Genomic DNA, 14,377 nt, shown 5'->3' with positions numbered 1-14,377 from the left:
TTTTCCGGGACTTTCCCTGAACTGACTCTAGAGGTCAGAGGAAGTAAGAGAAGGAATCAGGCCGGAAAGATGAGTCAACCATCCTCTCAAGGTCTGGGAAGGGCAGACCTGTGGTGTTAAACTGGGGGGGGGGGGGCGGGGGGGCGGGGGAGAGGGATGGGGAGCGGCGACGAGCTGAGAGCAAGGTCCAGGGAGCGGCAGGCCCAGCAGCCAAGTCGCAGCATCCGCCGCTCCAGCAGCCGGGTCCGCGCCACGCCCCTGCCTCGCTACCACCTGTCGACGGTGAACTACATTTCCCAGAATGCCATTCACGCCGCCTCGCGAGGCAGTAGGAAGTTCCTGGGTGACGCCATCAGCCGGCGCGATGTTTAGACTCCAGTGATGTCGTGGCGCTTCGGGGAAAGAAGTTGGTGATTCTCTGGGCCCTGGTACTGAAGACGCCGTCCGGGGTCCCCTGGCCCCTTCCTACCCACCCCTCCATCTGCTTTTTTCTTCCCTACTCTGGCAGGATGAGGCGTGCAGGCCTGGGTAAGGAGAGGGCCGAGGTTCGAAGTTCGGGGGCCCCCGAACTGGCTGTACTGGGCGCGGGGACGCGGAAGGAAATCGGACCAGTCTTATGTCACTGGAATCTGGGCCCGAAAGAGGATGTATGGAGGAGTCTTTGGAGGCGGTACCCGGTAGAAACACACCATTTGTCCCAGATCCTCGGGGTTTCCTGTGGTTTGGTTCAGTTCCAAGTTTGAATGGTAGGTTTATAGAGCGTAGTGGAGGCATGGGGGCGGGGTGTGTGCAGGTGCTAGTCGAATTGCCAAGGGCTTTTGGGGGGTTGCCGACTGTCCGAGACCGATTACGAGACCCGCTGAGTTTCCCCCGAGCTCGGCTTCTGTGTCTCGGGCTCTACCCGTCCTGGATCTTAGTTTTTTGTACAGAAGCGAAATTCGAAGAATAACGTTGCATGCGAAGCGCTAATAACAATCACATTAATCTGGTAACAGCGAGTTACAAAGGTAAAAGTACCCGTCATTACTGTTACAGGCCGTGGTATGTGACATCGGAGTCAAAGGCCATTTTACACAGAACATTCCCTGAGTCTTGTTCCACTGTAAAGACTTAGGATCACCACGCACAAGGATTTTTCAGGGGTCGTTATAACGCACAGCTAATAGAACAGCATTTTGTGGGTTTTGAAGCTATTAAGCGATGATTAAAAAAAAAAAAAAGAGCCTGCTAAATCAGCCACAGTGTACCTGAGAAAATATGTGGAATACTTGAAAAAAAGATAACGTTGCCTTTTTCAGTGGTTACAATAAAATGGAGAAAGGGGAAAAAAAGGTTTTTTTTAAAGTTGGTGAAAAGTATTTTAAAGTTGGTGAAAGTTGCCAGTAACTTTAGACTTTGTTCATTGATTTAAAAAAAAATGTATGAAAAAGAGCTTTTGAAAAATAATAGCTTTTATGAATACTTGGGTCATAGAAAGAAAGTTGGCCAGGTAAATTGTAGAGAAAGCAACATAATTTTGAGCAGTTTAGTTTTATATGCCTACATGGTTTTATTTTAATCATTATTAATGATAACAAGCCTTTATTGTGGTACTTGAGTAAGCTCTAGGTATACAGTTGAGTATGGCTCTGTTTGTGTTCCCAAAGCTTCCAGTCTAGTTGCTGAGTAGGAACATGTACAAAGATAAATTATAGTACAAGGTGAGAGTTGTACATCCCAATACTGAGTAAGTTCTACAGCTGGTGTCTCGGATTTCAGAGATAGAGCACTGCACACTTTGTAGAGACATCAGAACTTGAATAGAGCACTGCACACTTTGTAGAGACATAAGAACTTGAACTAGAGCTTGATTAACAGAGGATGAGAGAGGCGAGTTCCAATTGGAAGCAAGACTCCCCTACCCCTTCTCATAGGCCCCAAAAGTTGTAGGACTAGAATTATGAATGGTGTGTATAAGGGATTATCATTACACCAGTTTGATTGAAGTAGGAGTCATGGAACCAGAACCAAATTGAGGAGATCTTGGAGTGCCCGGCCAAGGAGTTTACATCTCATCAACAGATCCTTTGGCCTCCTTTAATGTTTTTGTGCAGCAATGTGCCGTGATAAGTTACAGAAAAGAGACTTGAGAAATTGTGGTTCTCAGCCCTAATTACATAGAATCACCTAACTGTACATTAGCTTTTAAGGCATTGATACCTGGACTGCAGCCCAGACTAATTATATTAGAATCTCTAGGATAGAGTTTGTTTTGTTTTGTCCCAAGCTTCCTTGTAGTTGAGTGGAAAGATGCTTACTTACGTGTCTATTGCTATCATTTACATTGGTGTGATTTTTTTTTTTTTTTGAGTATCAGTGTGTATTGATCTGAATTTTAAACTTGGGATAAATAATGAAGCTAATAGATGCTCATGTAGCACACTTCCCATGAATCTCTAAGTGATTTGGTTAAATTATTAATAGAAACTATCCTAAAGAAATAGCATTTGTCTAAATGGACAAAGGCCGAGGATGATCTTTGACATTCACTAGCTTTCCTATGTTTCCTACTGTATTGGAGAGTTTTATGGATAGTGTATCAGCAATTGAGGGAAAATTTGAGGAATGCAATTCTTTATTCCCTGGAACATACTTGTTTAACATTTTTGGTGTTTTTTGTAGTGGTGGAAATTGTGTTGAGTGTCTGCTGCATATAAAGTACTTAGTTACAGGGAATATAGAAAAAGTATGAGACACTGTCTCAGCCCTCAAATTTGATTCCATTTTTGGAATGTAAGGCAGGTACATTCAAAGATGAATAACTATGAAGTCAGAGTCTATTAATTCATTTATAGGTATTTATTGAGTGCCTTATTTTGTGTGTGTGTGTGTGTGTGTACACATTTGTGGGGGGTATACACCCATGAGTGAAACAAATTTAGTTTCTGCCCTTACAGTATCATCTAGAGTGTGATGTTAGTGTTCTGTACAGTAAGAACTGTAATAATCAAGAGGGAGTTTTGCCTTTAGGAGAAAGTGAGGTTTGCACCATGTCTTGAAAGAACTTCCTACTTATACCTCAACTATCTTTCAGCTACCAGCACAGACTATTACTTCCTGTCCTTCCATCTTTTACTGTCCCTATTGCTGCATCTGCTCTTTGAGTTTATGGAGACTTAGTCTGTGCATCATCCCTTTCCCTCATTTCTCTCTTGAAAACTGCTTCTATCCCTGTCCAGTGTAAGTCCCCACATTCCCTATATCCAGCTTCTCCTTTGGCAAGCAGTCTCAGCCTCTTGGGGCTCTCTTTTTTTTTTTTTTTTTAAGCCCCAACACTGTAAACCTCTTGATCAAACTCTTGATCAATCCAACCATCCAGATTCTTACAGGCTAACTCAGGCTGATGAGCTCTTCTTCAGAAAAATCACACATCCAGGAGGATTGATACCATCACAGTATGTTGTCTCAGCCAGGATCATTTTATCCCCCTAGGACCTGCGTAGTCCTAGTCATTTTCCTCCATTATGCTCTTTACTGCTTTGTCCAAATGATACCTTTCCTTAAAGACAGCCTTATCTTTTCCTTTACTGAGAAAATTGATGGTATCAATTGTCCAAAAAAAAAAAAAATTGGTTAAACAACACCCTCAGTTATGCTTTCCTGTCTCAGTTTTCTAGCACATTTATATAGATTCACTCTTCAAGGCTCACTCCACCTGTTTGATCGCTTGATGAATACCAAGCACTTTATTAGGCAGAAGCTGTGACTGTATTCTCAGTGCAGTTTCATAGAAGATCAGCTCCAAACAGTAGGAGTTCCTGACACATTTGTTGAGTGAATGCATGTCCCTCTTAACTTTCAGCTAATGTTCTCCATAAGTTATCCCAGCTCTCTTCTATTTAAAAGAAAGAGATGACAGTAAAGGACAGGCAGGAGTTCCCTCCTGCTGTATTTATCCTCTTTCTTCCTTTTCCTTCATAGCCAAGCTTCTTCAGTGGATAGTTTACGCTACTACTTTTAGATTCTTTTTAAAATTTGTAGTTCTACGGAGCAGAGAATATATCCTGAATATCCTTGTATATCGGTGCCTATTTTAGCGTCCTGTGGGCAATCAATAAGCAATCAATAAAAAAGTATAAAAATGAATTGAACATTCTTTGCTTGGAGGGGTCATTAGAAAGAATTGTTCTGATCTGTGTTTATTAATTTTTAAAATTCCTTTGAAGTGTGAATACTATAGACATACGTGGTCTGCAACGCCCTCCAGGGGTCTTTTTTGGTTCTTTCCTATTAAAGTTTCAAAAGTGGCTTGTTTTCGCTACAACTGTACTGTGACTCTGATCCTTGCAGGTGAAGGAGTACCTCCTGGCAACTATGGGAACTATGGCTATGCTAACAGTGGTTATAGTGCCTGTGAAGAAGAAAATGAGAGACTCACTGAAAGTCTCAGAAGCAAAGTAACTGCTATAAAATCTGTGAGTATTTAACAGATACTCTGTATTTTGAAATTTGTGTATTTATGTACTTACATGTTACGTACTTATAAACTATTTTTATTGGCATCATACTAAGGAATTCAGTTACCTAAGTTGTGTATAATTCAGCAAGGTCAAAACGCACTCAAAATTTGAACATGATTTGAGTAGATTAGAACATGTGGCCAGTCAAAACATGATACAACTATTTATTTTTTTAAAACTTCTGGTTTTTGTGGGTAAATCTACAGCACTGTGTGTTGTCTGTAGTAATGTCTCAGAGCAGTCCATCTCCTGCACCCAAGAAGCTCTTCTCCTGACTTTTCTTCTCTTGTATCCTAAGCTACACATCTCAGTGTTTCACATATCTATCTTTGTACCTGATGTCAGTCACTGAGTTTTGTGCTTCTTTCTTTCTGTTTCTATTTCTACTTTTCTATTTCTGATACTGTCCCTTGGTTTTCTTAGGTCAGCTACTGAGAGAGCCTCTTAACCTGTCTGTTCCTCATTTTTTACACATTCTGTTCTGAGTTACATACTGTCACCACAGCCATCTTTTTGGAATATTTTTTAAATATGCTCCCAGAGGTCTCCAGTGTCTTCTCATGATGTAAGAATGAAATTCACACTCTGTAGCTTGATCAAATAGGTTTTTCAAAGATTGTCCAAAGCTTTTCAGACCTTATACCCCGCACTTCTGGAATGTATGTTTTCTGCCAGACAAATTAGAGTACTTTGTGTGTTGTGTGTATGCTGGTACTTACACCCCCTTATCTTTGATCACCGTTGCGTTAGAGGTGTCCTCTCCTTCCTTATATTGGCTGATGGCTTGCCCATAGTAAACGTTCCACTTCACTGCACTCCTTTCTTCTTGCAAGCTTTACCTGATTACCACATCAAAAGTAACTTTTTTTCCATGTGAACATAAGACCATTTGTACCATTTCTCTAGTATGTATTGAATAGGAACCTGCAATGTAAATGATTTGTATTGTAAAAGAAATTTACCAGAATGTAGGGTCTTCTTTTATACTTATTTTTATCTTTTACACAGCACCTAAGCATAATTCCTTATTGGTGGCATTGAACTTAATATGTATCAAATAAAGGAATTACAAAAAGGTGATTTTAACAGCATATGTGATTGATTCTATATTACATTAAACATGCTGTACACTAATAGAGCATTCAGTAGAAGCTCGTGTTGCCAAAACTTAATTGGTATTTCATTAGTCTTTGGAAAATAGAATTGTATTCAGCCTGGAGACTATTACATTCTGCAACAAGTATTGTTTTCAAAGTCATATTAAATCAAAAGGAGTTGATCAATGGACTAAGTAATATTATATAATGTTAACAATTTAGAAAATCAACATTTAAAGGAAATTAATTAAATTTTGGTTGTTTACCCCCCCCCCTTTTTTTTAAGGATTTTAATTGTTTATCTGAGAGAGCATGGGCAGGGGGAGGGGGAGAAGAAGGGGGAGAAGCAGACTCCTCACTGAGCAGGGAGCCCAGTGAGGGGCTGGATCCCAAGACCCTGAGATCATGGCCGGAGCTGAAGGCAGGTGCTTAACCCACTGAGCCACCAGGGCAGTGGTTTTTGTTTTTTAACTCCAACGTCGATAATTTAGGCTCCTTGTTAGAGAAAGCTTTCCCCCCCTGGAAATATCTTTTCTTGGCATGATTGACAGTTGTAGAAAGTAGGTGGTTTGTGCTATTTAGCTTTATCGTCTCTGAATTGTTATATTTGGGGGAAAAAGCTCATGTTGTGATCTATAGCATTCTAGTGTGATTTTCTGTCCATATCACCCCATATACTTTCCATACAAGATAAGTTCAGAGGAATATTTGCAGTGGTTTGCTAAGATTTTCATTTGTTTCATGTAATTTATCCAAATATTTTGGAAGTGAAGCCTTTGATGAATTTGTTATGTAAAGTATTACATAGGTTTTGGTCTGAATAGCAGCCCTAACCATGTAAATAGTATTTCTTTTAGGTTCAGCCCCTTTCTGCATAGCTCAGGATGGAGGTAACCATAACTTGCCAATTTTTTTCCAATTTATTGTCATATTTTAAAGAAAAATACTTTTGGAATCTAAATAAATAACCAGTTAAGGTTATATATTCAAAGTAATGTCCCATTTCATTAAAAAAATATTAAGTACTTAATATAAATTTGAATTGATATGCATACTTGAAATATATCTTTTAAAATGTAAAGAATAAAATATACAGATAAATTCTGTTGTATAATAATATAGAGAGGAAGAAAAAAGCATGCAAAAGAATGGATAAGAGAACCCAGAGAGAGATATGGACCAAAATTAAAAGGTGGAATTGAATATTAAGGTTGAAATAAAAATTAAGAGCAGAGAAATAATACCCATAGTCGGATGGGGTAGAAATTATTTTTTTTTAAGATTTTTTATTTATTTATTCAGGAGAGACACACAGAGAGAGAGAGAGAGGGAGGGAGAGAGAGGCAGAGACACAGGCAGAGGGAGAAGCAAGCTCCACACAGGGAGCCTCACATGGGACTCGATCCTGGGACTCCAGGATCATGCCCTGGGCTGAAGACCGCACTAAACCGCTGAGCCACCTGGGCTGCCGGGTAGAAATTCTTAATCCATTTTCCTTTTATGTCAGTGGAAAAAAATATCAGAAGAAAGTATATGTATTTTGTATTTTTAGAAGATTGTTTTATTTGAGAAAATGAATATGCTTAGAATGGTATTATTGTTACTTTATAACAATTAAGTACCTTCATATGAATAATCATGTATGTGCTTTTTTTTAACAGCTTTCCATTGAAATAGGCCATGAGGTTAAACATCAAAATAAATTATTAGCTGAAATGGTAAGTGGTTATGACTTTAAATTGAAGAAATTTGATCTAATATTCTCAATTTAGTCTGTTAATCAGGAATAATATCATTTTAACTTTTATCCATTTTGAAATTAATCTAGAGATTATAAATCCTGGATTCCTCCCTGTTTATATTTCATTGCTTTGAAATAACTATAATCGGTTTATTTACTTTCCCATTTTTCATCTTGCCTAATATATACAATTGAAAGGATGAGGGATCCCTGGGTGGCGCAGCGGTTTGGCGCCTGCCTTTGGCCCAGGGCGCGATCCTGGAGACCCGGGATCGAATCCCACGTCAGGCTCCCGGCGCATGGAGCCTGCTTCTCCCTCTGCCTGTGTCTCTGCCTCTCTCTCTCTCTCTCTCTCTCTCTGTGACTATCATAAATAAATAAAAAAATAAAAAAATAAAAAAAAAAAGGATGAGGTGGAAGCCATTGTATCTTTAATCTTATAATATAGAAACACTGTTTAAGACTCAGGACAAAAGACTATTTTGAGTGTTCTCCTAGATCTCCGTGGGTATAGACTACCAAGTAATCAAAAAGCACTTCATATCCAACCAGCTGAATGTCTTTCACTTGTGAGTCTGTTTCTTTTGCTTGATCTCCTAAGGATCACTTCTGAACAAGTCAATAAGATTTGAACATAGTAACATCCCAGAACCTTTTATCTCAAGTCTAAGGGAGCTCAGCAACATACACCTTTTCTTGTGGAGCCTCTTTTCTATTCTTCATTGTTTATTTTGGATGTCACTTCTCTGGACCTTCCCTAGTTTCTCCACTTGCTTTTAAAATTGTATTCAAAAGTGAATGTGACATTGAAAGCAATGTTCTTATGGATGTTGTACATTAGAGTCACCAGGGAAACCTGAAAATATTTATGCCTGGTTCCCAATCTAAATACTGATATGACAACTCCATAGAACCTGAGCTGTGCAAAGGCTATCATTATACTGGGACCTTTACATCTTAGGATATTCTCTTAAGTTTCAATAGACTGTACTAATACTTCAAGGTCAGCAATCTAAATAAAAGGATCTTTAAAGTACATTTAACTGCTAACTATATTAAATTTTAGATGAATTACTGTACTGAATTACTGAACCCAACCAACCATTTGACCTTGGAGAGCAGTGCCGCCCCAACAAAAGCTGAGAAAACAGCTGCATGATAGTAGACGAACTACATACCTTTATTGTTAATGCTTTTTAATTCACATGATTGGGAAAAGACCTAAACAGTTTGGGATTTTGAATTACTCTGGTGCTGAAAGAAATGTTTATTGGATAATGAAAGAGCTTTTTATTCATTGAGAGAATTACTCTGTTTTGCACGGAGTAATCAGACTTGATTACCCAAGTTATAAACAGACTCCTGAATTGATTAAACACTAAAAATATCATTAAAAATGTATTCTAATAACTGTATATTCAATTACTTAAATGTGCATATGTGGAATATTAGAATCTTTGTTTTCCTTTTCTCCTCACAGGATTCACAGTTTGATTCTACAACTGGATTTCTAGGTAAAACTATGGGAAAACTGAAGATTTTATCTAGAGGGAGCCAAACAAAGCTGCTCTGCTATATGATGCTGTTTTCATTGTTTGTCTTTTTCGTCATTTATTGGATTATTAAACTGAGGTGATGCAAGTAAGTGTGAGTTTGGAATTTGTTCCAATTTAACTGTTTGCAGTACCACTTTGGTAAAAAAAATCAGCATCAAAACATTCCTAATTTTCAAATATTATGACTTTTTCCATTGAGGATTACTGAATTTTACTTGTTCTGTAAATCACCTTAGATAACACAGTGCTCCTTGAATACTGTTGCTTAATGACTCATTTTTTGCCCCTATTTTCAGGGGTATTAAGATGGCCTGAAGTCATTGTGGCCCTAATAATTCTTTTTCCTGTTGTTCGCTGTCAAATTAAATAGCCATACAAAACGCTTCTGTTAGCATAAATGTAGGTTTATGTTCCATGTGAAGAAGCTTAGTGGGAGAATAACAGAATCCCTGGAGAGCCTGGTGCTGAACTCTTGAGGTAGTGAACAAGTTTGTGATGGAATGGTATATGTATTTTCCTAATTGTCATCAACCCTGATATTGTACTCCCCTTTCCTCCTATATTTGGTTAAAACTGTAGGCTGATTTCCTTTTACCTACAGCATTCCTCTAAAATTTGATGACGTGACTCCTCTTTCCCTCTGCCCAATGACCTCATCCTTCACTAAAGCTTGTTACTTTGGCACATTTCCTGTAGGGCCCAAAACAAATGTATACCAGTTTAGTTGTTGTTTTATATTGACTTTATACATACCATTGACTTGGCGTATAATAGTTTTATGATTTTTAGCTACTTAGGTAGGCCATTTGGTTATCTTTTGTGACAGAATAATGTGAAGCTAAAGTTATTACTCACTCAGCTCTGAATGGAAATAAAATTAACTGCCTCTGTTTTATTATGTGTTCAAAATAGATATTGAAAGTACTCGGGCAATGAATTTGGGGTTAAGTTGCTTTAATCTATATGTTTATAGAAAGGAAAACAAGGATGGATAGAAAGAAATATTAAGATGTTCTTAAATACTCTGTATTGCTACCATTTGGAATTTGCCCATTAACGGGCTCTAAAAATAAAATTTTTAACGAAATATATTGTCTTTGTTGCCTCTTTTTTTTTTTTTTTTAACATAGAATCTGAGAAATGGTCCTGAAAACAGACCCCAAACAAAATCTGGAAAAGATAATATATTTGTATTATTTTCAAATAAATGAGATAAACCATGACTGCAGTTTCAAAAATCTCTTTAATTCCCTATATTTTTAGTTTGTGTCTTATCTTTGATTTTGCTGAGTGTGCAATCCCTTTTGCTCATCTCTAATTAACTATAGATTCAGGTCCCATCTTTGGCTATGTTTGTCTTCATTTGGGCCTCTACTTGACAGATAAAACACCAGAACTGAGAAGGGTTGAGTGACTTCACATATAAAAAGCAGGCCAGAGGTCTTGTGATGTGATATGAGGGACTCTGGTTTGAATTAGATGACCTGAGTTCAAATCTTCATTCCTTCCTGTGCTCAATGTTTCTGGGCCTGTTTCTTCATTAAATCACCTATTTCATAAAATTGCCAGAGGTAGATAATTTATTGAAACTATGTGGTACATAATCACTCAAAAAATGTTAGTTCTCCCTGTCATTACTATACACATGAGGGACTTATTTTAAGAGCAAGACAATATGGTGGTGTCAGGCTTTGAGGTGATCCTGTGACTTCCAAGTAGAAATGCCTCTCAGAGATCAATTCAGTTTTCAAGAATTACTTAACTGTGTATTCTGTGCCAATTATGTGATGTCAGAACTTGGGAAGTCCCAGAAATCATTGTCAAAAGTGTCAAAAATTAAAATTGCAAAAGGAAGAGCAGAAGGCCAAAGAAAAATGACTGAAAGATGGAAACAGAAGATAACAATGGAAGTAATGAGATCAAAGCCTTGGGAAAACCAGTGATGGCAAGTGAAAAATGGATTTCAAGGTTAAGTTTTGGCTGTTAGGTGACAATCTTTGTAAAGTATTAAAACGCTGTTTATATCTTGGGTGTTACCAAGGAGATAGGAATTTCAGGAAAAGGGGTTTGGGGTGATGTAAAAGTGATTCTCATCACTGCTTTGTCCAACATTTCTAATTTTGCATTTCTTTTTTGAGAACTGCCTCAAACAGGTCCCTAACCAGCATTTCATATAATTCCCTCATCACTGCCTTGGCTGAGATTCCTGGCAGGCAGGGGACTCCTCTGGAAACCTGTCCCTACCCCATTAGAGATTCCTCCTGCAGCACCTTTTCTCATCCTATTTGGGAGAACCCTAGCAAAAAGTACTCCTAGAAACAAAATTTGGGGGAATCCTCAAGTATGGAAAAATTCTAATCTTTTATAAATCTTTATAAGCCCATTGCTAACTCTGAAAAGTACTTTATTGCTATTGGTGTCTGGGAAGTTGATTATAATAACGGAACAGGCAATGTATTCACATTATAGTTTTTATTCAAACAACATTAGATGTGGAGATATTTGGGTAATGGGTGGTAAACTATAAATTCCATATTTTAAACAGTAAAGCAAATTCAGGAAATGATAAAAATTCCAAATATCTGAATTTTTCTGCAAAGTATCTACTCAATTTCACTAGGAGTTGGTCCTTGGAAGTGCTGACACATTTGCAAATAATAGAAAGTGTAACTTACCTACACCATCCCCTGTGGATACCAGGTGTAGGTCTACAGTGAGCAAAGGGAGAATTACACATATCACTGATAGAATTTAAATTAGCATGGAAATTAATTCATGGGTACTCCCTGAATAGAGAAAAGCTGTTAAACCTAAAACAAATAGGCATCATAAACATCAGATTCTGGAGCAGAAAACCCCCGCACCTGCACCAATAGATAGCTTCTAGTTCTATAAAATAAACTAGTCCTAATTTTTCAATGCTCTTAAATTTCAAATTATATGTATTGAATTTGCTTCCTTGTAGAGAAAGTGGGAAAAGTGCTTGATAATTTGAGTTCATTCAGTCAGTAAATAACTTCATCAGGCTATACTGATGAATAACCTCTGACTAAATATTTACTGGGAAGCAGAATAGCATCGTCAGTAAGACGGAAAGCTATCACCCTGCCGGAGCATAAATGCTGGTTCCCACTCACACTGTGAGTTTGGGCTGATGACCTCTCCACCTCTATTATTATTACTTTATTTATAAAACAGCAATAAAAGTTGTGCATACAGATACTGGTAATACACAGCACTACCTTGCTACTGAAGTGCTAGTCCTTGTAAGGAAGTTAGAATGGGCTCCTGGGACTCGGTAGCTGTTGCCTTTGTGGGTTCTGGGGTCAGGACACCTAGGAATCTTATCAGTCATGCTTACCCACATGTTGCCAAAAAAATTCTGGCCACTTTCTCCCCACTGCCAGGCCGTCTCCCCGCCAGTACTGCCCTGCTAACGCTGGAAGGGGCTATTTGTCTTCCCTCTTCTAGTGAGGGGTCACCAGTTTCTGGAATTTAGTTCATTAGATTTCTTTGCAGCCTCAGCAATCTGATGGGATTTTTTTAAAGAAAAAACCTATGATTTTCCAGTATATCTAGCTTATTTGAGTTCTTAGAATGGGAGCAAAAGATGTCAACTTTGGAAGCAGAAACCTAAAGACAGAAAGTTCTCTACCTGTAGAGAACCAGTTGATAAACGTTCTATTTCCTTTTACTTTTTCTACAATTATATTTTTAAATTCTATTTTGAAACTTCCTGCATTACTGTTTGAGGTATGTGGCACAAATAATTTTCTTTTTAATTTACAAAGTGCCAACCAATTATTCTCACAGTAAATATTGGATAACACTTTCTTCTTTTCTTCTATATTTTTATAGTATATGATATGTTCTTTTTCTGGAGTATGTATTTTGTTCTATCCAATTTTTTTATCCTTGTACCAGTACCACACTATTTTAATTATTGGACTGTTGTAGGGTTTTAATAGCTAATAGATACCTATTCATTTTTTTCTGATGAACTTCATTATATTTCAATAATATTTTAATAATCATAGTGGATTTTGATAAGAAACGCATTAATCTTTTATAATATCCTCTGAAAAAAATCTCTAAGATGTTTCCCTAATTGGAAGGTTGGATTTTGACCCCAAGCAAATTTCTCATTTCCTTTCATTATATGTTAATGTTTAAAGGTATAGTGGTAAACCAGGTTTCTAGGGCTAGGAGTGTGATTTATAGTAATTTCTTTTTCTTTGGTGTAAATATTCTCACCACATTTGATTTCAAACTATGATATGACATCACTGAACACAGTTGTGAAAATACATGCACAATTGGCTCTCATTAACTGATGCAAACTAGCGCTGGTGTACTACCGGCTATATTGATGATACTCTTTTAAAATATGTAGAAGTTTGGGGTGCCTGGGTGGCTCAGTCAGTTGAGCATCCAACTCTTGATTTCAGTTCAGATCATGATTTCAGGATCATGAGATCCAGCCCTGCAAGGGGTTCCATACTGGAGGTGAAGCCTGGTTAAGATTTTCTCTCTCCTGCCCACTTTGCCCCTCCACCTTTCTCTTACTCTCTCAATCTCGCTCTCAAAAACAAACAAACAAACAAACAAACAAACAAACAAAAAAGGTAGAAGTTATTTGTTTTTTTAAATTCACTTATATTTTAATGGAGAAAAACTAGGCAATGAAGTTAAATTGACATTAACTTGAGAATATTTTTCAATGACAGTGGACACTTCGAAGATCATTTGTTTTTGTTTTTAAGATACTATTTATCTATTTATTTGACAGAGAGAACACTAGTATGCAGAGTGGCCGGCAGAGGGAGAGGGAGAAGCAGGCTCTCCACTGAGTAGAGAGCCCCATATGGGGCTCAGTCCCACAACCCTAGGATCATGACCTGAGCTGAAGGCAGATGCTTAATTGACTGAGCCACCCAGGTGCCCCTTAGAAGACCACTTGTGCATTTTGCATATGTTAAATTTTTTCTTAATCTGTATGAGTAAATCCATCTTCTGGTAGTTCAAATACTGTGTATGAATCATATACAAAAAGGGAAAGTGATTATTTTTATTCTCCATACTTTTCCCTGCAGTTAAATGGTCAGTCTGCAAGGATCATTCTATATATTTTATAAAGCTCTTCTCTTTTAGAAATGTATTGGCTTTTTGGGGCACCTGTGTGGCACGGTTGGTTAAATGCTCAACTCTTAGTTTTGGCTTAGATCCTGATCTCAGAGTCCTGAGATGGAGCCCCATGTCACTCACTGCTCCTTTCAGAGTCTGCCTCAGATTCTCTCTCCCTCTCCCTCTGACCCTTCTGCTCAAGCTCTCTCTCTCACAAATAAATAAATCTTAAAAAAAAAAAAAAGAAAGAAATGTATTGCTTCTAAAGTTTATCTTAGGTGAGTAGTTCAACTAACTTACCTCTTTGCTCTTTTTAGAAGAATTTTTCACAAGCCTCTAAAGGACTACCAAATAAACTGA

General features: G+C 37.8%; 1 protein-coding gene across 1 annotated transcript; it reads left to right on the top strand.

Moving 5' to 3' along the window:
- Nucleotides 1-337: 337 nt before the first annotated feature.
- BET1 (Bet1 golgi vesicular membrane trafficking protein) lies at nt 338-9,980 on the top strand. The gene is made up of 4 exons (XM_055307627.1): nt 338-528; nt 4,330-4,454; nt 7,258-7,314; nt 8,818-9,980. Exons 1-4 carry the CDS (start codon nt 510-512, stop codon nt 8,971-8,973), a joined length of 357 nt encoding a protein of 118 aa, XP_055163602.1. The 5' UTR covers nt 338-509; the 3' UTR covers nt 8,974-9,980.
- Nucleotides 9,981-14,377: the final 4,397 nt, after the last annotated feature.

Source organism: Nyctereutes procyonoides, unplaced genomic scaffold, assembly GCF_905146905.1.
Source record: "Nyctereutes procyonoides isolate TBG_1078 unplaced genomic scaffold, NYPRO_anot_genome, whole genome shotgun sequence".
Classification (NCBI taxonomy): domain Eukaryota; kingdom Metazoa; phylum Chordata; class Mammalia; order Carnivora; family Canidae; genus Nyctereutes; species Nyctereutes procyonoides.
The sequence above is the reverse complement of the archived record's forward strand: the minus strand, read 5'-3'. Positions and strand labels throughout refer to the sequence as shown.